Source organism: Lissotriton helveticus, chromosome 5_1 (assembly GCF_964261635.1).
Source record: "Lissotriton helveticus chromosome 5_1, aLisHel1.1, whole genome shotgun sequence".
Lineage (NCBI taxonomy): Eukaryota > Metazoa > Chordata > Amphibia > Caudata > Salamandridae > Lissotriton > Lissotriton helveticus.
The window spans coordinates 512,444,054-512,467,253 of NC_136065.1; the positions used below are offsets into that span (position 1 = coordinate 512,444,054).

At 44.2% G+C, this 23,200-nt stretch overlaps 1 protein-coding gene across 2 annotated transcripts in view; it reads left to right on the top strand.

Annotated features, from left to right (window-relative positions):
• The window catches only part of CROCC (ciliary rootlet coiled-coil, rootletin), a 574,059-nt gene that overhangs the window by 314,959 nt on the left and 235,900 nt on the right, over positions 1-23,200 (top strand). For both annotated transcript variants that reach the window (XM_078642848.1, XM_078642849.1), the window contains 4 exons: positions 4,187-4,366; positions 10,990-11,124; positions 11,380-11,523; positions 13,286-13,524. In XM_078642848.1, the coding sequence (XP_078498974.1) occupies positions 4,187-4,366; positions 10,990-11,124; positions 11,380-11,523; positions 13,286-13,524 (698 nt within the window). The remainder of the gene's footprint in view (positions 1-4,186; positions 4,367-10,989; positions 11,125-11,379; positions 11,524-13,285; positions 13,525-23,200) is intronic.

Genomic DNA, 23,200 nt, shown 5'->3' on the forward strand with positions numbered 1-23,200 from the left:
CCCCCTTTACATATGTGCACTTCCTGGGAAATATGTTCCTCTGTAGGGACAGTACTTTTTGAATATTGATTTGTGCCATTGGTGCCGATATGCCTGTTTTTCTTTTCGTTACATTTAGTTCTGCGAGGAGGCAGGCATAGGTTCAGCACTTTGCCTACATACTCAGTCTATCTTTGTTGGCATTTATACCCTAAGCCAAATGTTAGAGGCCATAACACTTCCTGGAATTGTCCAAAACATGCACACAGCTAGCATTATTAACAAAGGGTAACCTTGGTTACATAAATGTTTCCAAGCATTGAATCCTGTTTAACTGTCTAGTACTGGCAATATCAGTTTGAGCTCATTTCATCATCGGGTTAAACATTGAAGAGAATGTCTAACCGTCTGATCCTACGATTGAACACAGATGAATTGAAAGGCAATAGAAAATCAAAGTTAGAGCAATGTTCTATAGACCACCAAATGAAGTGAAAATTGGGAATGAAGACATTAGGAAACAACTGTCTAACAATATTACAAGAACAAGAGGTGATAATCCTAAAATTCCTGTACCCTACTATTCACCTATAAATATAAGGAACACAAAAAATGCTATTTCTCAAAATGTATCAGGCTGCGCAAACCTTTTCAAAGATCTGTTTCACATTTAGCCAACTTGTAGTCACTGCTAGCCCTGCGGTCAACTCTTCTCACGTCTCAGCAACTCTGCAATTTTCCCTGGTTTTTTAAATAGAGAAAGTAAATAAATAGACACAGCATTTCTTATGCGATCATATCAGTGACTGCAATTGTTTCTTCTAACCTGATCTGTTCCCATTTAGATCTCCATCCGGACATTTTCCAGCCGAAACCAGAACACATTTGACTCCTGTTGTAGGCAGCTGACATCCTTATGGCTTATCTACATACACTTATACTGCAAGATTCCTGAAATTGCTCTATTCAGTCTTTAAGATCCAACTGCTCACACTCTTCAATGACTCACTAGGTCACTGAATTTTTCGTAGCCCCTGGAACCCTGCACTTGTGAAGCCCTGCTAAAAAAACAAAAAACTTTCAGCACTAACCAACTGAGCAACTTCCATCCAATTTCCTTTTTATCAAGCCAAGGGAAAATCCTGGAAAAAAGTTATGATGTTTGCAAAGGAGAGCAAACTGCTTGACACCATTGAACCACTGCCACATCACACTCTTGAGTTAGTGGTACAATATCCTTTGATAGATGGAAGTGGCGTCAGAGCACTGATTTTTCCAGATTTGTTGGTGGTTTTTGACCCCATTGAATGCTAGCTCCTCATCATGCCATTGATTGAAGTAAGTGTTTCAGAAATAGTGCTAGCTTGGATTCAATCATTCTTAGAGAAAAGAGGTCATGCTACCTCCTTTTTCCTCAGTAGTCAAGGATTCCTGCTGTGGTGTCTCTCATGCTAAACTTCTTTCTCTAATCTCTTTCAATCTGTACATGGAATTTGAAACTCAAGATGTGCCAATAGGATACTATTCATTCTCAGTTTCCAGAGGTGTGTGGTGGTTGAATAAGCTCAGGATTCAGCTTATGCTCCTTATCAGGAGTTATGGTTTGAGAAGCCCATTGTATCGGGTATTGAATGCAATTGAAGCAGGATCTGGATCAGCAGGTTTCCTAATGGTGGCCAAGACCATTTTCTTCTGGCCTTCCTAGGCGTATCATAGGATTTGGCATCTTAACAGGAAGAAATGTGAAGAAGCTTTAAATTGAAGCACATTCATGCATGGAGGTTCTTAGAAACTGGCTTTATTGCCTTACATCCTTTCATAATTGTTGTGGCTGGTATGAATATGAGGATTACAGAATGTAAGAGGACCTACCTAACTTGTGGGGCGAGAGAGGTTTAAGGTTCATGCTTCAGTAAAGGCTCAAAGTCCAGGGCTGTGACCATACTCCTTAGAGAATGACAAACATGAGAGGCCCTAGGTGAGGTAAAAATCGAAAGGATGCTTACCATAATAGAATAGTGGTTTCATAAGTGTCAGGAACATTCATTTACTCCTGATGAATGACCTACTTAGATTCAAGGCATTTTCACAGCAAGGCATCCATGGTGAATGGTGTATCCTGCACTCTGCTTTTGAGTTGAATTCTCAGTAGCATGATGTAACATGGTTGACTGAGTTATGTGAACTATTGCGATGAGACAGTGGCATGTTCTACTTTGGACTCAGCTGGAGACTGGGAGCTGGACCCGCCATCACAGGAGGATCTGCACCCTGTTCCATGCTAGGCAACTACAGACACTAAATACAGGGAGAAAAGTGAAGCAGAGCAAAAAGCAACCACTAGACAGTAGAGGATTGATGCCTTCCACCTTAAACAACAGTATCTGTTGTAATTGTGAGGTGAAGATGCAAAAAGCTCACGGTTATAACCCTCAGAAGCAGGTAGCCGGCCGTGCGCGACTCTGCCCCCCTCCCGCTACATACGCGGTCTGAGCCAGCGCAGGGAGGGAAGTGTAGTGCTCAACAGCATATTACACGCATCGAGACAGGCACTTCCGCTACCAGGCCCCAGGTAAGCAAGCGGAACAAGGAGTGCCACGGTCGCTATCCCTGCAACGCCCTACCGCTCGCGTCTCTTCATGTGAGTCAGAATGCCTAGGCCTGCAACAGGTCTGCACTCGATTGTGGCAGGCCTCTCAGACTGACCCGACCCGAGTGCGAGCTGGAGCCGAGACACAAAGGGAGAAAACCTCCCCATCCCGGCTCCGGACCTGTGACCTGGTGATCCCAGGCGATTTTCAAACCTGTACTACTACGGGCGGCTCGCCCTCGCACCCCAAGTGTCGCTAGTGCAGAGCCTAGCCCACCCCACAGAGAGAGGGTGAGGGGGCAGACCCCATTGAATGGGCCCGCTTGAGCAAGGCCTCCACCCAAGGGTCGTGGTTCCTGCTAGAGTATGACCTTGACTTACCTGCAAGCGCACTTCGAGAGTCCAGCGCAGAATGAAAAAGACAGGTAGTGGGATGGGCCGATGCTCCTCTTATGGTGGGTCAGCAGTGACGAGGGTCGGCCATGTTGGGGTGGGATGGGAGGCAGGGGATGCTAACCTTGCTTTGGAGGGTTCTGGTGTGGAGCTGAAGCTCACTTTGTTACTCACTTTGTTACTCATGTGGCGAGGAAGACTTACGAGGACGTAATGGGGGTCAATCCTGATGGATAAATTGTGATATGACTTCCGTAAAATTATAAACAAATAGATGAGTTACAAAAAATACTATATTCTTAATTTAATATTAATTACATATTGGTGTTATAAAAGTATTGAAATGGAGAAATCAACAAGAATTTTCTATTGAAGGAAGTAAAGTTTTAAACAAGGTTTAGTAGTTTAACATAGAAATTACATGTACATGATGTTTACATGATATTTTCAAGCTCATCAGTCCAAGATTTCAGGCAAAACCTTGATAGAGTTATGGATAAGGTAGTGCAACATGGTTTCATCACCAAAGGCAGCATTAAACTGCAACACGCTATATTTCCTTTTTTGACTTTCATATAAGGTGGGGTTCATTTAAAAAGAAAAAAAAATGTACTATCTTATGCATTAGTCAGTCACCAAGATTTGAGAGGAGCCTGATTCTAACAAGATGTACAATCTGTGACTGAGCGCTTATCACTTCTCATTTTGACTATTGGTAATTCTGTGTCTTCCTTTACATGCACAAGCATTCATCCACATTGCCACACACGTTATCTTTGTAGCTTTGAAGGTGGGAAGTGATTGTTTAAGGAATTGGGTGAAGGGCTAGCTTTTTGCCCACACAAAATATATTTTCGAGCTAATCATAAGTTGTCCTCTTAGTAGATGTATACAGCTGGCTTCCTTTCACAGTTTAACACCCTTCTGGTGATTTCATGACCGTATATAGCCTTCTCTTTGACGAACAGTTAGGAGGTGCTTATCTGACATGCCTCCAACTCACCCACAATCGGTTAAAGTGGTTGTGTATCTATGTGCGGAGCATTAAAAGGCACTTTAAGTTGTAATTGGTGGTGTATTTTCTATTTTGTGGGAATATATGATTTCCCATAGATGATGTCATATGTAAAGTGGCATCCAGTCATAAATGACATCACAAACGCTTGGAATTACTGTAGTCTCTGAGAAGATTCCATGCTTGATGTTCTGTTCTCATCCTTACAGGAGACTCTGCGACTGGAGCTGGAGGCAGAGCGCGAGGAGCTACTGCACCGTCTGACACAAGAGCGAGAGGAGCTGGCAGCTCGCTGTGAATCCGAGAAGGAGGAACTGAGCGAGGAGATATCGGCTCTCCAGCAGGAACGGGACGAGAGTCTTCTGATGGCAGAGAATGAGAAACAGCAGGTGGGGTTAAAGAACTTGTTGGGATATAGGGAAAGGGGAATTAGGATAGGCAGCTGGGAAATCGCAATGGACAGAGAGCATTACTTTACTTTGCTGTTATGGTGCTTCCAGATATAAGACAAGGAGTGGGAAGCTAGGGAGTGTGTGATAGAGGTTATTATGGTGAAGTGGCATTTGCTGGTGTGTGTAGTATGGAAACTTGCACCACTGTGTGAGATGAGGGAAGTCTTTACGATCTGTGGAGATAAGCCTTTGTATGAGAGTAGAAAGACAGTGACTTGTGGAGTGTGTGCAGTTATGATGTGGGGTAGTCCGAGCTTAGTGTTGGTATGATATGTGTACTTTGTGGCCTTACTTATGTGTGATGGAGGGAGCATTGGATAGTCTGCGATTGCATAGAGGCTAGTCTATAATTTGTTGCGCTTGTGCCTGGGACAGTCTGAGTGAAGAGAGTGTTGTATCTCACTTATGCCTACCCCCGTGCCTGCGCTTGGTACCTTCCCCTCCCCTGCGCGTGAGCTCCCTCTGCATTCCTTTCCCCCTGATTGGTTCCCCTACATTCCATTCCTTCCCAGCTGACCTCCTGTGACATGAACTGTCATAACTGATGTTCCTCTGACCCACGCCCCACCAATGGTGTGGGGCTGTTATTTAATAAACCTATTCTGATTTACTCTACTGAAAATGACTACTTTCTAACAGTGGCAAAGAGCGGAACTGCAGCCTCGCACCGTGGTACTTGCTGAAACAGCTTACGTTTTGGGTACTTTATTGATATCCAATTCAGAACATCAAGACAAATTCCTCCTACCTGTGGAGGTTTTTCCTTTATGAATTGTCGTTTATGGACTGCCTGCCGTCATCAGTGGATGAAGACGTCGCCCACATAAGCCGGTGGTGTGCTCCCGATCCTCTGCTGTGTTGGAGGCTGTGGAAGTGAACTTCGTGTGCTGAGATTTGAGTATCTCAGGACGTCCGGTGACTGGCAGTCCGGTGATTTTCACGATTGATCCTGGATGAGGGAAGCAGTTTTTCATGATGTGACAATCACAGCGTCGCATGAAGGTATGGCCGCACGGCATTTCAAGTTTTCCTCTTCACGTCTGAGGTTGCCTGAAGTATCTCCGGTCATCGGCAGTGCCTCCGTGAACTTTCCTGTCAGCTGTGCCTGCGCTTGCTGTGCGCATTCTCTGAGGCAATTCCTGTCAGTTGTGTTCGCGCTTAAATTCAACCTCATCTGCGCATGCTCGGCTGCGTGTGACGTCACTGAAACGCAGCGCTGGAGGCCATTTAAAAAAAAAAAGGACAATTGAAACCGACCGTCTTTTCCAGTTTCAGTGTTCGAGTCTGGCCAACGCTTAATAGTTGTGAACTGTGTGAAATGAACAAAAAGGGGGCCAGTAATTTTTCTAAAGTAACTGGATGTGCAAGAAAATTTTTCTAAGGACTGTTAGCTATTTGGGCCATTAGAGAATATTATATCTCAGTTAGACAACTTCAACTCTCACTAGAATCTAGATTAATCCCGTAAGAGTGCATTAATATATTCCATCGCTATGTGTGCTCTCAGTTCCTTGAATCTTTCCCAACCTCAAGCGTTCCTACCTTTAAAAGGTGCACCATGCATGCCTTGGAAAGAGTGGAAAGAATACTTTATTAATTACATTGAGACAGTGGAAGATGACGATTTCACGTCTGAAAAGAAAAAAAAAGTACTGTTGTACTGTCTAGGCCCTGGCGGCGTTAAGACCTACAACAACATAGAGAAGAAAGTTAGAACGGGTGGTGATGTATATCAACATGCCTTGGACGATCTGGATGACCACTTCTCGCCTATTGTGTGCGTCGCTGTTGACCGGTACAAATTCCCGAGAAGAAAGCAAGGGAAAGAAGAGAGCATTGAAGATTATGTTGCAGCCTTGAACAACTTAGCCTTAACCTTCAGATTTGGAGCACTGCAAGAGGAGTTTGTGCGTGATCAAATAATTATGCACGCGAGCAACCCGAATATCCAAAACAAACTTTGGGTTAATGGTGAGGCTTCTTTGAAGGAAGTTGTTGCTCTTGTCAAGAAAGCTGAACTTACAGGCAGATGCGCCAAAGCAGTCATGGATGAACCTGTGGAAGTTAAAGCCATAAGATCCTCTAATGCAACCAAACTAAAACACAAAGGAAACAAAAGAGAAGTGAGACATGAATTTCACAAAAGAAGTGAACCAAGTAAACCAAAACATAGCAGTGAAAGACGTGGTAGTACTAGAGACAATGAGTTTGCTGAACTTAGATGTTATCGTTGTGGATCTCCAACCCATTTAGCCGATTCAAAAAAGTGTCCAGCCATACATCAAAAATGCTTGTCATGTGGAATGACTGGGCACATTGCCAAGGCATGCAATAGAAAAATGTATAGACAAAGCAGACAGGTCCGACAAATTCATGAAGAGAGTGATTCCACAGATGAAGGTTCTGAATATTCTGACTCCGACAGCGTCAGTTATGTCTTCTCTATCGAATATGATGTTTTAGAACTCACGCCAACTAAGAAGAAAAAACCCATGTGTGATGTAAAATTGGGTGGTGTGACAGTAAATCTCATGGCAGACTCTGGGTCTCCCTTCACGATCATCAACGAAAATGTGGGGAAGCAATTCACGGATAAAGTTGGCTCAACTCTTGAAAAATCAAAAGTCATCGCCAGAAGCTACACAGGAAACAACATAGAATTCTTAGGAACTCGTGATCTTGAATTTGAATTTAAAAACAGAAAAGCAATTTGCAGACTTTATGTTGCTAAGAAAGGCCCTTCTGTCCTTGGCTGGAGTGACCAAGCGGATCTGGGTATCATGCTCGATCCCAATAGTGATGATCCGGTGTTGTCTATTAATGATTCTAGTAAACTGGCAATACTAAAAGACTTCCCAGAAGTGTTCTCAGGTAAAGTTGGTCTTCTCAACAGCTTCGAACATAAAATCGAACTAAAAAACTCAGCTGTTCCTTGCATTCACAAGGTGAGACATCTACCAGTGTCAGTAAGAGATGATGTCCAAGCAGAATTAAACAAACTTGTCAAAGATGGTATTATAGAAGAGGTAGAATCGGCGGAGTGGGTTTCCCCCTTGGTTGTTGTGAAACGTCCCAATGGAAAAATTAGACTTTGCATCGATCTCAGGGACCTCAATAAGAACATTATTGTAGATCAATGTCCCCTACCACGTATTTGTGAAATGTTTAGTGCCACCAATGATATGTGTGTATTTTCCATTTTAGACCTGAAATCCGCGTACCACCAAATTCCTCTACACGCTGACAGCAAAAAATCCACAACCTTTATCACACCCTTTGGTTGCTATCGGTTTACCATGGTACCTTTTGGATTAGCCTCTGCTGCAGCACTTTTCCAAAGGGTCATGACATCCATTCTGGAAGGTGTTGATGGCATAAGGTTTTTCCAGGATGATATCCTGGTCATGGGTAGCAACCAATCGGAACATGACACACGTCTTAGGAAAGTTTTTAACAAATTGAAAATGCATGGTCTAACTGTAGAACTGGACAAATGTAAAATCTCACAAGACAGAGTGATTTACCTTGGGCACACCATCAGCCAGGAAGGCATTAAACCCAAACAAGGTTTAGTGGACGCTATCCTCAATGCTCCGTGTCCCTCAAGCAAAGAAGATGTGCGAGCTTTTCTTGGCTTGACGGAATATTATTCCAAGTTCATTAGGAATTTCTCAGAAAAGACCTACAGTATAAGACAATTACTGAAAAATAAAACCAAGTTTGTCTGGTCACCTGACTGTCAGATCACCTTTGATACCATCAAAAAGGAAATCAGCGAGGCACCTTTTCTCAAAGGTTTTGATCCCAAAGCAGAAATCTATATAACCACCGACGCTAGCAACAAGGGAATTGGTGCCGTTCTAGCCCAAAAAGACACATCGAACCAAGAATGGGTTGTAGCCTTTGCCTCCAGGTCGCTCACCTCTGCAGAGGAAAAGTACTCTGTCATTGAGCGTGAAATGCTGGCTTGTTCATGGGCGCTCAATTACTTCAGAGCATATGTGTGGGGATACGAAATCCATCTGCGCACAGACCACAAGCCATTGATCAAGATACTGTCAGCTTCAGGTCTACAAAATGCTTCACCAAGACTGAGCAAAATGTCAATCAAGCTGTTGGACTACAACTGCACGGTGGAATATTGGCCGGGAGTCAAAAACAAAATTGCAGACTTCCTCAGCAGCCTACCTCTGCCTCACACTGAAAACATGGCCACACAGGAAGATGAGGAGAAAGTGGCGCTGCTCTTCAATACTGGCCTGGACGGAATATCAGCGGAAGAATGGGGTCAACACATGTTGCGCGACTCCACGCTGCGAGAGGTATGCAAATTCGTCAACTCTGCATGGCCTGAAAAGCGCAACCTACACGACAATGTCAAAGCGTACTGGGAAACAAGAAACGAACTCAGTTTGGAAAACGGTGTGTTGTACAGAATCGGTAAAGCTATAACCCCTGTCACACTCAGAGACAAAATTCTAAGATTGTGTCACATAGGCCACCTTGGCATCACCAAGACTAAGCAGAGAGTCAGGTCAAGTTATTGGTGGCCGGGTATTGACAAACAAATTGAAGTCCAGGTCAGGAACTGTGTAGAATGCTGTGACTCAGACAAAACCCTCAAAACGTCAAAAGTCAGTCTCTCTCCTATTCAACCCCCCCTAATGGCATGGGAGAAACTGGGCTTAGACATAGTGGGACCCATCGAAGGTCATGGCGGAGAGGTCAAGTACATCCTAGTGGCGATAGATCATTTCTCCAAATGGCCTGAAATAAAAATTGTCGATGAAAGTGACAGCTCAGAATTCATTAATTTCTTGGACAAACTGTTTTTGAGTGAAGGATTACCCAAATCTGTACTCACAGATAACGGTCCGCAATTCTGCTCAGAGGCATTCAAGTCGTTTCTAGCAAGGAACTGCATCACTCATCACACCACTTCAATTTACCATCCTGAAGGTAATGGTCTCACTGAACGCTTCAACCGTGTCTTGAAGGGACATATACAACTATCCAGAAACGCAAACCAAAACTGGGAAGAAGAAATTTACAAACTCATCTGGGCATTCAGGATATCTCCGTGGGCCAGCACGTGCACAGCACCATTTGTTCTCATGAGGAGCAGACAGCCTTTAAGCATCGACCTGGGTTGGATGTCCAAATCTAAGCAAATTGAATGGTCGCCTGAAAACATCAGGAATAACATTATCAAAGCCCAGAAATATTACAAGGAATGGTATGATTCGAAACACAGTGCCAAAGAACATGCATTTAAAGTCGGCGACCTTGTGAAAGTTCGTTTGGAAAAAAAGTAAAGAAAGGAGAAAGCAGATTCACTGCTCCACTTTACATTGATGAACTGTTTAACAATGCGGCTAGACTCAGCGATGTTGATAAATCTTGTGTTGAAGAGAGTAATATGTCTAGGAATGCCATCACACATGATCTCCAACCTGACACTGACTCAGATGATGATCAGTCGACAGATCGGTCTGTTGGTGCCTATCCAAGCACTTCGACATACAATCGGAGTTGTCACGATGACCCACACTCTGACTCTGAAGTTGACGGTCACAGGTTCAGTAGCAGGTTCGGCAGATCCAGTCATGATTCCCATTCTGACTCTGAATGTGCACCGGACCTACCATTGATCTCTGGTAGGTTTGGCAGAACCATTCGAAGACCCAAACGCTTGGATGACTTTGTTTGTGACTAGCTGTCTCCAGTTTACCCATCCCCATGTTGATGTTTACCACATTCCGTGGCTCATTCGTTTTAACTCTCAAGAGAGGAAGATGTGTTGTATCTCACTTATGCCTACCCCCGTGCCTGCGCTTGGTACCTTCCCCTCCCCTGCGCGTGAGCTCCCTCTGCATTCCTTTCCCCCTGATTGGTTCCCCTACATTCCATTCCTTCCCAGCTGATCTCCTGTGACATGAACTGTCATAACTGATGTTCCTCTGACCCACGCACCACCAATGGTGTGGGGCTGTTATTTAATAAACCTATTCTGATTTACTCTACTGAAAATGACTACTTTCTAACAGAGAGATGTATTATTGTGTGTGGCCTGTGAGCCCTGAGTATTCTGTGAGGAGAGGGAGACCATGGTGTATTGGGCAAGACGATAGTTAGAGGTGGGAACCTGAGAAAGCTCGTGAGTGCAGATAATCTTCAACAAGAGTATGTTTGTTGTATGAGCCAGGGATTATGTGAGTTCATGTAGCTGGAACAGACTGGCAGTTCATAGAGAGAGACTCTAACGTTAGGTGGTATGTTGTTTGGTGCTGTCAGTGAGTGGGGGAGTTTGAGATTGCCTAGAATATGCTCGGAAAGCAAGGATGCCCTGTCAATAATTGGATGAGAAGATTTTTGGATTTGCTAACTAAATATAGTCTGGTTATTGAAGGCACTCTGAAATCTAATGGACATAGAACATTTCAGGATCCTAGCACTGGGACTAGGCAACAGTGCTTCTAGGTGAAGGTCTTTAATAGACTAGGATGACTCTTTGGCACTGTCTTTATGTGTCACTTCTTTATTTCCTCTCCTACATACAGGCCCTTTCCTTGAAGGAGTCGGAGAAGAACATTTTGATGGAGAAACTTAACAACACTCAACAAAGTCTGACCAATCTGGCGATGGAAGCCGAGCGATATAAAAGAGAGTCATCAAGTCGGCAGGAGCAGGACCGGGTGTGTAGGGAGCTATGCAAGATATGTATAGAAGCATAAAGAGGGCTGCATGTATACAATGTTTTTCTACAGCTCCTTGCATGCAGCAGTTTTTCATTGTTAATGTAGTAAATCTTTATCAAAGGAGAATTTTCATACAAACATACACATTTCATCTGTTTCAAGACATAAGAAGGGACGAACAGGAAGGTAATGGTGAGATGATGTTGGCTTAGTATATTAACTGAAGATGAAATGTTGCTTACACCTTAACAGGTCACCATTAATGCACTAACATCTGAGCTGAAGGACTTCCGTGCTCAGTTTGAGGAAGCCATCAGGACTCGTGAGCGAGAGGCCAAAGGACTACAGGAACAAAGCCGGGAGCTACTTAAGCAGCGGGAGTCTGCACTACGTGAGGTGAGTAGTGTGAATGCAGACCAGAAGCCAAGGACACTGACACTGTGTACCCTGTCAGAACGAGGAAAGAAACACATACACCAGGAATGGGAAACCTTCAACCCGAAGTGATCAAAGTACATGGCAATGCAAAATAAAATCAAAATATGATCACATTCTTGGTGTGGTTTGGCCATGGAGCTTCCTTTGGCACACAATTTGAAAAATAAAATAAAGTCAAAACATCTACAATTGTATGCCATGAGGATTTGGCAGGTACATGTCTATAATTAATCAAAGCAGCAAATTATTACTAAAAAAAAGCATCCCTAAACCAAACTCTGAAATTATATACAAAGTCAACAAAAGAGCCTTATGTTTTACTTATCTCAAAAAGGGACATCATTGCAGACCACACAATCATAGGTGCTCAAACTAAGTAAGTAATTAAACTCACCAGATATGTTATAATTGAAGAGGGTTGCTAAAGGCCTGCAACATAAGTCTCAATCTGCATATATCATGAGGGTATCCTAGAACTGTGGGGAACACTCAGCCAGAAAGTGGTTCACTGAGCAAAAATAAACAGCTTTAAAGATCTAAAATACCACTTATTTCAAATGCTTTTCAGATGTTTCACCTAGTATAAATGTAATAGCCAGCGCTACAGACACCAAACAAGAAATGCCTAGTAAAATATGCCAAACCCAGATGGTAGTGACAAGGAAGGGGACCCTTACAAGAAGCCCAGCTTACATTGGGCAGTGGCAAATGAGAGCTGAAAGCAGACAAATGTCAAGATCTAATTGAGTAAAGTAGCAATATGGTTTCTGGCAAACAAGTCCAAAGGCCATATATAAGTTAACAACATTCTTTAATAATTTTAAGATTAAATAACCCTCGCCAAGGATCACAGCTCTGTGAGCTATCAGAAGCCATCTTTTTTTCTTAATCATGCAGATGGTTGCCTTCCTCATGAGCTCTTTGAGCAAGCAGCTGACCAGTGCTTTGGCTTTCAAGCTTGGATTTGTGGTTGGGATTCTTTTGATTCATTCAGCAAAGTTAAATTATGAGTCCCCCTTATCGATCTCTCTATTTTTGTTCTGATTAGCTTGGCAAATCAGAATTCATGTTTCTAGAATTACCAAAACATACAAACTGCAGCCTGTGATATTTTCAATTATGGCCTTTTTCAGAGTTGGCCCAGACTGCTGACACACCCACAAAGTGACTGAGGTGTCAAAATTTCATTGAGAAGAAACTCCATTTACAAAAGACGAGATTAGGAAAGGCACTCTCACTCTCACACATGGCGTCCCTTGCAGAATCTTATATAGATGTATTTGTCTGATTCAATAGTTACCATTTGATAAGGTTCGACTGACATTACACAAGTCTTAATTAGCTGAGCTGTGAAACCAGATTATTTCATGATGCTTCAGTGTTCTCTCAGTGCTATGTCTTCTCTGAATTGGTCCCTGGAACAATTAGCTGTACTAGATGGATTGTCTTGTGCACAGTCGCACATTGAGTCTTGTTAAAGTAACCCTTTAGTAGATTATTAGCTGGTTCACTGACCACGGATGTTTGGCAGTAGGATATACATTTGGCAGTGGGATATAATGCTGTGCATTTTCCTGAGCACTTGTTAATGATCCTATATGGAAAATCTCTGCAGTCAGTCTTAGAAACACAAGATCGGAGTGAAAATTACGTATACTATCTACTGATTGCAATCTCTCCTTTAAAGATCTTTGTAATATACCTGCTGTATGTATTTCAGGTAGAGGAACTAAAGACCCAGCTGCGTGTGGTGGAAGATGCCCGTGACTCGATTCGCAAAGAGCTGATTGAGGCACATCGCCGGGTCCGTGAAGGTCAAGAGGAGCAGGAGATCCAGCGAAAGGAGTCTCTGGATCTACGCCGTGCCCTCAATGATGAGGCTAAGGAGAAAGAAGCATTGCAGAATTCCAACGAGGAACTGAGGGCTGGAGTCAAACGAGCAGAGGGCGAACGCATCAGGTCAGGAAAAGCAGAGAAAATAAACCCTAGTTGTGGTTAATGTGAGAGCATCAGGGCAGGTTCTCAATGAGTGAGGAACATGAGGTATGGTCTATGGGTAGTACAGGTGAGCCAGAGGGGGCGATATTAGAGAGGATTTGACAGCCAATGCATTATGAATAACATTGGCTTACTTCTTTACAAAGAAAGTGCATTTGAATTGCAAATAATTGGTAATGTTATGAGAGCAAACAAATGTATCGGGTGAAATAAAGCAGAGCAGGGATCTTCATGGAACAAAGATGAAGCTATGTGAGATGCTCAGAACATCTACACAAAAGCTAAGAAAACAGGGGTAGGTATTTTGACATCAAGGGAGTCAGAAAGGGCTAATTGAAGAGGATCTAAGAACAAGAACATTGGGTAAGGAAAGAACAGGCGTTGATAGACAGATATACAGAGCTGGGCATTATGGGGTAGGATTTGAGTGTTTGCTGTTGAATGGGGAAATGAAAGAGGTGGCTGCTATGAACAGAGCACAATATCCAAAAGTAGTGCTAGTGGAGAGAATCAGATCTTTTGTGGGAACTAGGCTACATTACTGCATGGATTAATCTAAAGTTCTCCATCCTCCATTCATTTATTTGAATGCAATATTCCCTGAAAACTAAACAAAAAAAACAGTTCACTGATAGTTGTCAACTAAAACGTAATTTGCATAAGTTGGATAAAGTTTGTTGTTTACAGACGATCAGTTAAAGAGAATCCACTGCTCACGGGGAGCCTAAAAAGTCTGATGATGATATGATTTTGCCTATGTCTCTGCATCTCTGAGAATAGATGTTTCATAGTCCCGCCGAACAGTTCCTGATGCGGGCTATTCGAGGCCTTTAAGTTATAATTTGGGAACAGTGTTATGTAATGTGGTATGCATGCTGTCTGATGATCACTTAGTACTATGTTCTAATCAGAGTGCAGCACAGCCCATGCTTACTAAGTGTCTGAACTTTGAAGGCCAATAGACAGGTGAGGGACCTTGGTATGATATATCTGGTGATCTCAAAATGTTTCAACAAAATAATAAATCCTTGGGCAGTGCAAGAGGAACATTGTGAGATATATAAATCGACTTTTCTAGCCAACAGAAAAAGGAGCGGTTTTGTTTCTCGGGTGCACATTAGTAGTTAGGCCTCATCAGGAGTGAATAATGAGGGATGCAGATATATAGGACTGTCAAATAAATTGCCTTTAGGGCCTACTAGGCTAGACATAATAGTTTCTTTTTATACAACTCTCTATACTTTTGTATTGAGACTTTTTAAAACGGTGTCAATTTTGACAGATAAGGGAACTGAGGCACCAGGTGAATAAGCGATGGTGTCAAATGGGGAAGTGGAGAAGATGTGGCCTAATGGCTAGAGTGATGTACCTCGAAGCTGGGGAACCTGGTTCGAGTCTCGGCAGGGATGCTCAAAATCCTGTGATTCTGGGCAAATCACTTAATCTCCTGTGCCTACCAAAAATGAATGTGTCTGTCTGTCTGTAATGTGACTGGTACTCATGTAAAGAGCTCCGATACCTTCGGGTTGAGTTCGCGCTATATAAAACTCTTTAAAAAAAAAAAAAAAAAAAAACATAAATAGTGAAGTCAAGATTCAAATAGCTGTCATATTTCTACAGCAGCAGTACTACATTTTTCCCTTCTGCTTACCTCTGTATGCAGTTCTGAAGCCCATATCTGAAATATTGTGTTCACATCCGCCACCTCCAGATGAAAGAAGACCTGTTTCGAAGTTCAGAGAAAAGTGACCAAAATGGTATCTGGTCTGCATGTTCTATAGGAGAAGCTTCAGAATCTAACTGTATTCTGAAGGAAAAATTAGCCGCCTGCTGTAACATCTCTTCTTCATTCCTTCCGTCAGTCTGAAGAAGGTGGTCTTTGAACACTAATGTTCAGGGTCTACTCCGCAAACTTTCAGAAACATAATATTCGAATCATGTGTGGCTGTAGATACACATGCTTCGCATAATCCTGCCAACAATGCTGGACTCGGATGTGTGCAAGTTGTTTTTCTTTTAAGAAAACCTTTCTAGTCATGAGGCAGAATGACTCCTCCTCATGCTGGCAATGTGCATGGTCATCAACTCCATTGTTTTCTTCCGCCTTCGGGTTCAGAAGTATGCTCTTCTGCTCCGGTTCGACACAGTCATCGTTTCTTCTTTCCCAACTCGACCATTCGTATTGTTTTGGATTGCAGGATCGTTGGGGCGTACTTTATTGCTTCAACATTCCCTCCATGCCATGTCCACTTGGTGATGGAACGGAAGCTTTTCGAGTCTGTTCGTACTACAATGCCAAGTTCGCACCCATCTGCACCAGGTGTGTAACTTGTGCCTCGCCCCTGAACACAAGGAGGTTACCTGTGAGGCCGGCAAATCATTTTGTTCGAAGAAGACCCTGCATGACTGTCAAGCGCGACGTCTTGAGATGTCCCGCTGTAGCGCTGAAGATACACTATCTCTCTTTGGATCTGAAGACTTTCAAGCGGAGGCACAGGCCCAAGATTGAGACGCTGATGAGGGCACCTTCTCCCCTGAGGACAGCTCCAGCTGCGAAATGGAGGAGGATCTCACTTCATATCAACCCATGAGTATTGAGTCTCCTCCACCCTGACCCCAGCAAACCACTGCAAAGGGTCACGTACCTACCCCAGACTGGCCAGTGACTCTTGTTGGACCACCACTGCCTTCGGGACATGGTCGGCCCCAACTGGCTGTATCGGATATGTCCAGGCTCAGCACAGTCAAAACAGCACAGGCCACATACTCCCGAACCGACCCCTCCTCCATCGAAGTTGAGCCGACTTTTGGAGTTTAATCTTTTGGAGTGAAAACAACGCTCCACCTCGGTGCCGAAAATTCCATCTTCGGGCCAAAAACCCTGGGCACCGAAAATGCCTGCATCAAAGATTTTGACATTGGAGCTGAAATTATTTGCCTTCAGCAAACATACGCATGGTTCAGAGTCTGCGGAACCAGTGCTTCAACGGCAGCAACAGGAGTTAGTCAAGACAAAAACATGTCATAATACAGCCATCCACTAGTGGTATCATTACAAGACCTCCTCATTCTGGTGCACAGCCGGCTTATAGACATTTATTGTTTGAAGAAGCTTTAGAAGTCCCAAAACCACCAAAGCACAGACAGAAGGCAGAAAAGGCCACAAGCCCGGCGCACATCAGCCCACCACAAACGCATGCTGCGCACCACAAGCAGTGACCACCGCCTTCACCTTTAGAACCCACCTCACACTCTCCATAGGGTTCCATTCTCTCCTTCACAAGGAAGGGAAGAGGAGTGAGATGAGTTCTACATCCCACCACATGATGGCCCGTGGGACTCCTATGATGCTTCCACAAGGTCTAGCTATTTACTGAGCCTTTAGAGGACAACTTCTTATTTGAGACTCTCTCCTCCAGCCAACACTCGGCACAGTACCTGCCGATGCTTAAAGTTATGCTACACCACATATCTTACACATTTACCGACCCTGTAAATTCACAAGTCATCACACCCAGAGTTGACAAAAATATAAAGCATCAAATAGCGACCCCACATACATAAAAGGGCAACTCCCACCTGACCGTCTTCGAACTGAAGTGGGGTGGTGAAGTGAGCTAAAGAACGATGATGGATTCAACCCAGATCTGTGAATGGGTTGAGTGTCTGAAAAGTTTCAGCGCTCCATCCATCATCTCCTTGTGTTAGCTAGTAAATCTTAATACTAAGGCCAGAGGCTTCCCTCAGACCTGGTAGATGCCACCCCCTCCCTCAGCCCCATTAGATATGCAAGTAGACATGTTACACCACCAGACTAGTCACACTCCTTAGGTGGGCAGCCTGATGTGAATCACAAAAGAAGGATTCCACCATCTTGATTTTGGTGGAATTAGTAACTCTGGGCCATGGCTATGCCCACTCCCCACAGGAAGTGGTCATAAAGGGGCTGTAACAACCCCAAGTATAAGTAGCCCATTGGCTACTCCCCTGAACGCCCTTAAATTCAGTATTTACGTGGCCCCCTGACAACAGGAACTCAAATTTGCCTGACTAAAGAAAAAAAAGGACCAAGTAAATTTGAAGAAGCGAGAACTGTGGATCAGCTGTGGACATTTGGCGCCAACCCATGCCTGTCTGCTCCTGTACTGACAATCGCGATAACCTGACTCATCCTGCAGCTGTGCAACATCCAAAAGCCTTGGAGGTCTGCCAGCACTTCACGAACCAGCCAGCATCTCCTTTGAAGTGGAGGAGCCACTTGCCTGCAGGCACCGACCACAACTTCTGGTTCACCGTTCTGCTGAACACCGTGTCCACCGTCACAGCGGCTACCAGGGAGTTGGTCACCGTGCTCCAGGAGATCAGATCCGTCTCCCCATAAAGTTTGGACCAGGGTCGCTGGACACTTAGCTAAACACATCCCCATATCAATCACTTGGAGTTGCTAGATTTTCATCTAGCTCTCAAAGCTTTCCTTCCCCACCTGATTGGCAAGGTAGTCCTGATCAAAAGAGACAACGTGACTGCCATTTGTTATCTGCAAAAGCAAGGTGACCCTTGGTCCCCTCAGCTGTCTCACCTAGCCCATACCATCTGGAGGTGAGCTGTCCGATACAACATTCTCCTATTAGTGGAGTACCTCCTGGGAGTGGAGAACGTCTTTGCATCTCTCTTCACCAGGAGGTGGAAATAGTCCATGAGTGGGAGCTCCTCCCACAAGTCCTCCCCCCATACTTCTAGCATTGATGTCACCCAGACATAGACCTTTTTGCCACAGCAGAAAATGCCAAATACCCAAACTTCACCTCCAGGTTTTATTTATTTATTTATTTATATTCTTGTATAGCGCCTGAATCAATCCCGGCAGGGATATCTCTGCGCTTGCGCTCCTAACAGAAAGGCTCAATCGTGATCATATACCATTAGAAAGTGTTTCTTAAGACTGAGTGAATAGATAAGTTTTAAGATTTTTCCTGAAGGATTCTAGATTGGTGATTTGCTTCAGTGTTGGGGAAAGTGAGTTCCATAGAACAGGGCCTTTATAGGAGAGGGCACGGCCGCCTTGTCTAGTTCTTCTAAATCTTGGGACCTGAAGTAATTGATGACTGCTGGAGCGTAAAGTACGTCCAGGGGTATATGGTACAAACTTTTCCTTCAAGTATCTGTGTCCCAAGCCAAACAGACATTTGTGTATTGTGCAACACGTCTTAAATTCTATACGTTGCCTTATTGGCAACCAGTGGAGCTGATGTAGAAGAGGACGAGAGGGGGTTCTGGGTTGAGCATTGAGGACCAGCCTCGCCGCAGTGTTCTGGACCACTTGCAGTTTATTTAGTTGTTCCTCATTGGCTGCAATTAGCAGACCATTGCAGTAGTCCATCCTACTGATTACTAACGTCTGGACTAGTGTTTTCCTATAGTTATCGGGCAAGAATGGAAAAACACGCCGTAGCATCCCGATAACGTGGAAACACGCTCCTGTAACTTGGTTGATGTGTTCTTTGAGCAGGAGTGCTTGATCCAGACGTACTCCAAGATTTTTGACAACTGGTTTCCGGCTGGGGACAGGCCCCAACTCCAAGGGCCACCAATCTGGGGACCATAGGAGAGTAGCCCCACCAAACAACATGACTTCCGTCTTGGTCACATTACATTGGAGGCAATTTCGTGCCATCCAATCTGACACTGCTCTCATCCCATCTGCAAGTGATTTTTGGATTGCGGGTGTAAGATCTTGAAAGGGGAATAGGAGTTGGGTGTCGTCGGCGTACGACACCGGGGTGAACCCGTATTTTCTTACAATGTCCGCCAAGGGGGCCACGTACACGTTAAAAAGCGTGGGGCTTAGACATGAGCCCTGTGGCACTCCCTTGGTGAGCTCCCTTAGAGTGGAATTATGGGAGCCCAACTTGACTCCTTGTAGACGACCCGAAAGAAAGCTTTCCAACCAGGACAGAGCCGTACCTCCTATGCCCACCTCCCTCAAACGATCGAGAAGTATTTCGTGTGACACCGTGTCGAAGGCGGCGGATAAATCTAACAGCACCAGAATCGTTGATCCCCCTCCATCCAGTGACATCCTGATGTTATCCGTCACTGAGATGAGGGCCGACTCGGTGCTGTGATTGGGCCTGAAACCAGATTGGGAGTGGTCCAGGCCCTCCGTCGCCTCGATGTAATTTGACAAATGGGTGTTCACATGCCTCTCGGTCATTTTGCTAAGGTATGGCAGGAGGGAGATGGGTCGGAGGTTGGAAAGGTCCGTCCAGGGAAGCGCGGCATTCTTCCGGATAGGGTTCACCACTGCTTTTGTCCAATCCCCGGGCACGTGTCATTCCCTGAGAGAGTGATTTATGATGTCATGGATTTGTGGTCCAAGAAAAGTACTCAGGGGGCCCATCATTTTTTGCTGGTAGGAAGTCGTCAGGAGACCCTGACTTTATGTGGCTGATGAGGGAGGGGAGATCTAATTCACCGACTGGAGGAAAAGTTGTCAGGGAGACATTTCTTTGTGTAGATGAGGAGATGGAAGTACTCGTACTACTTTGATTGCTGGGAGCCTTCAATATTTTCTCATATATCAAGTTGATTTTATTTTCAAAAAACAGAGAAATGTTATCGCATAAGGATTGGGAGAAGTTGTCTGGGCTGTCACAGGCTGTCGGTTTTACGAATGCTTGCAGTATTTTGTATAATTCCTTAGAGGAATTACCAGCCTCTGCAAGTTGCTGTAGAAGGCTATTCTTCCGCGCCATCTTTATGTTTTTGTAATAGTTAGACTGGGCTTCACGGTGTGCTCTACCATTTTCTTCTGTGCGGGCTTTTCTCCATTTTTTCTCTATCTTCCTACAACCCTGCTTCTCCACTCTCAATGCTTCAGTGTACCATTTTTTTTGTTTGCTCACAGGAAATTGTTTATGCAGCTTCAGGGGGGCACGTTTATCTATTGCTGCAGTCATGGATTCATTAAATTTAGCTAGGGTACCTTCCACATCATCTGTAGACATAAGGTTAGGCCTTGTCCAGACCCTCTGTAAGTCCTCCACCGTTACCCTGTGCCACTGTCGACGCCATACTGGTGGGAGAGTGTTCTTTTTAGGGCGTTTATCCTCTTCCATTATACAGAATTCTAGCAGGAAGTGATCTGACCAATCTAGCTGAACGGTGGATTGGCAGAGAATTTTAGTGCAGTTTGAGAAAAGCAGGTCTAGAGAATGGCCTCCTTTATGTGTGGGTCCATTGTTCTGCAATTCCAGACCTAGAGTGGACAGGTCAGCAAGTAAGGACTTAGTTTCAGGTAGCTCTAAATTATCTATATGAGTGTTAAAATCGCCAAGGAGCAAAAAGTCTTCGTTGGCTCTAAGAAGAGGAGCTAAGAGCTCTAGAAGAGAAAGAGTAAAACCTGAACTAGACCTTGGTGGGCGATAAACTAACGCTCCTTTCCAGGATGCTCTTGTAGTAGTAATAACTCTAAAAACAATTATTTCAAATTGTGGACAACATTTTTGTTCTAAAACAGTTACTTTCAAGTTATCTTTATATACGATGGCTATTCCACCGCCTACTTTATCTGGACGATCCATATTTAAAAACTTATACCCTTGGGGGACCCCTAGAGCTATAGCAGGTATTGTGTCGGGTTTGAGCCAGGTCTCTGTAAGAAAACCCAGATCTGGTTGTGAAGTATGTAACAAATCCCATATTTGTAATTGGTGTTTGGGCATAGAGCGAACATTTAAAAGTAAGCACTTTATCCCTTTTATTGGTACATTTGTTACGGTATTTACCTTACTAATGATAGTAGAGTGGGATGCTTGAAAATGGCATTTTAGGCAAGAAAAAGGGCCCTCAGGGTATGGCCAATTGTCAGTAACACAATCAGGCGATGGAAGTAGTCTAAGATTTAATAGGTTTTGGGCGGAATACCTGATTATGGATTTCTCCATGGTAGAACTATCCGACCGCATGGAGCCTGTGGCCCCTGGTCCCGTTCTGTCGCGGACGGGCGCAGACGGGCTACTCTTTGGCTCCTCTTAGGCGATCTCTCAGGTGATCCACTGCGCGCGACCGCTGCGCGCTCGAAATGGAAGAGGGGCTATAAGCCCCTCGCACTTGTGTAAGCTAGAGCGCTAACCGCTCGCAGACCGGAAGTGAGTCTGGCTCTCGCCTGTCCGCCCTCCGCTCAACGGTGCTAGTCACCGAGTCGGAACAAGGCGTGCAGGCAGATGATCGAGCCCAGACTCCTTGGGAAGTATCAGTGCTATTCAGTATTTAAAATGACAAATAAACAAAGTAATAGCGTTTTGTTTTTAAAATGTTTCAGTTTTAAAATGTGGCACGATAATTCTAATAGTAAATGCAGTCATGCAGCCTTGCACATAGCGGTAGCGCTAACCAGTTTGAAAAAGCGGAAGGGGAGACTCTGCCACCGTCCCTACCTTTACCACAACCACAGTCCAGGGGCAATGCACTATGGATGCGTTGGTCCAAGATATTTGCTTACACTTTTACACCTCTCCCACTGCATCATTTTTTGGTTCACAAACTTTGGCAGACATCTATTACCCTCATCCTAGTGGCTCTCACAAGTGCACGATAACCAAGGTTCACCACACTCCTAGAACTCTCAGTAGTTCTCCATCAGGTGCTACTGAACAGGCAGGACCTTCTCAAGCAGAGCCATGGAGAAATCAGGTACCCAGACCCCAGGTCCCTCAACCTTGCGATCAGGGTTCTGAATTCCTAGAATTTGATTATTTAAATCTACCACAACCTTGAATGGACATTCTCAAAAAAAGCACACAGGCCGACTACTTTTGCCTTTTATGTTGCAAAGTGGAAAAGATTTGTTCACTACTGTCATTCCAAACACATTGATCCTTTAGGAGCCACGGTTCAAGACATTGTCTGTTACTTATGTAATTTATGTGTTCACACACAGCTTTGCAACCACATTAAGAAATGTCAGCTCCTTGACCTATACCAGTCGGGTTTCAGAGCGGGCACAGACCGAAACAGCACTAATTCACATTGTTGACGACACCTTGAGATCTCTTGATCAAAATGCTCCATGTCTTCGGATCCTTCTTGACTTGTCCTCAGCATTTAACACCATCAAACATGAAAACCCGATTGCTTTTCTTCAATATAGGATGGGTTTATCGGGCCATGTCTTAAATTGGTTTGTCTCTTTCTTACATAACCTCACCCAAAGAATCAAAGTTAACCAACCCATTGCAACTAATACCCCAGTCACTATTGGAGTACCTCAAGGCTCCGCACTTTCGTCCACACTTTTTAACCTATACATGGAACCTCTCTCTGATATTCTGAACCACTCTAACATTCATTACCATATGTATGCTGATGAAACTCAACTGTATTTGAAGATCTCCTTTACAGATGACATTAAGACTCTAAATGATGCGCTTCAAATAACTCAACAGTGGGTAACTCATAATCATCTATTGTTAAATACCCCCAAAACAGAATTCCTTGTGATTGCCCCCCGCAACCACTCTGCACCTACCTATGACTCAACCAAGTTACTGCTCTTAACTGTGCCCCTCATGTTGTTGACTCTACTAGATCTTTAGGTATAACCCTGGACAAATATCTAAATATGCATGATCACATC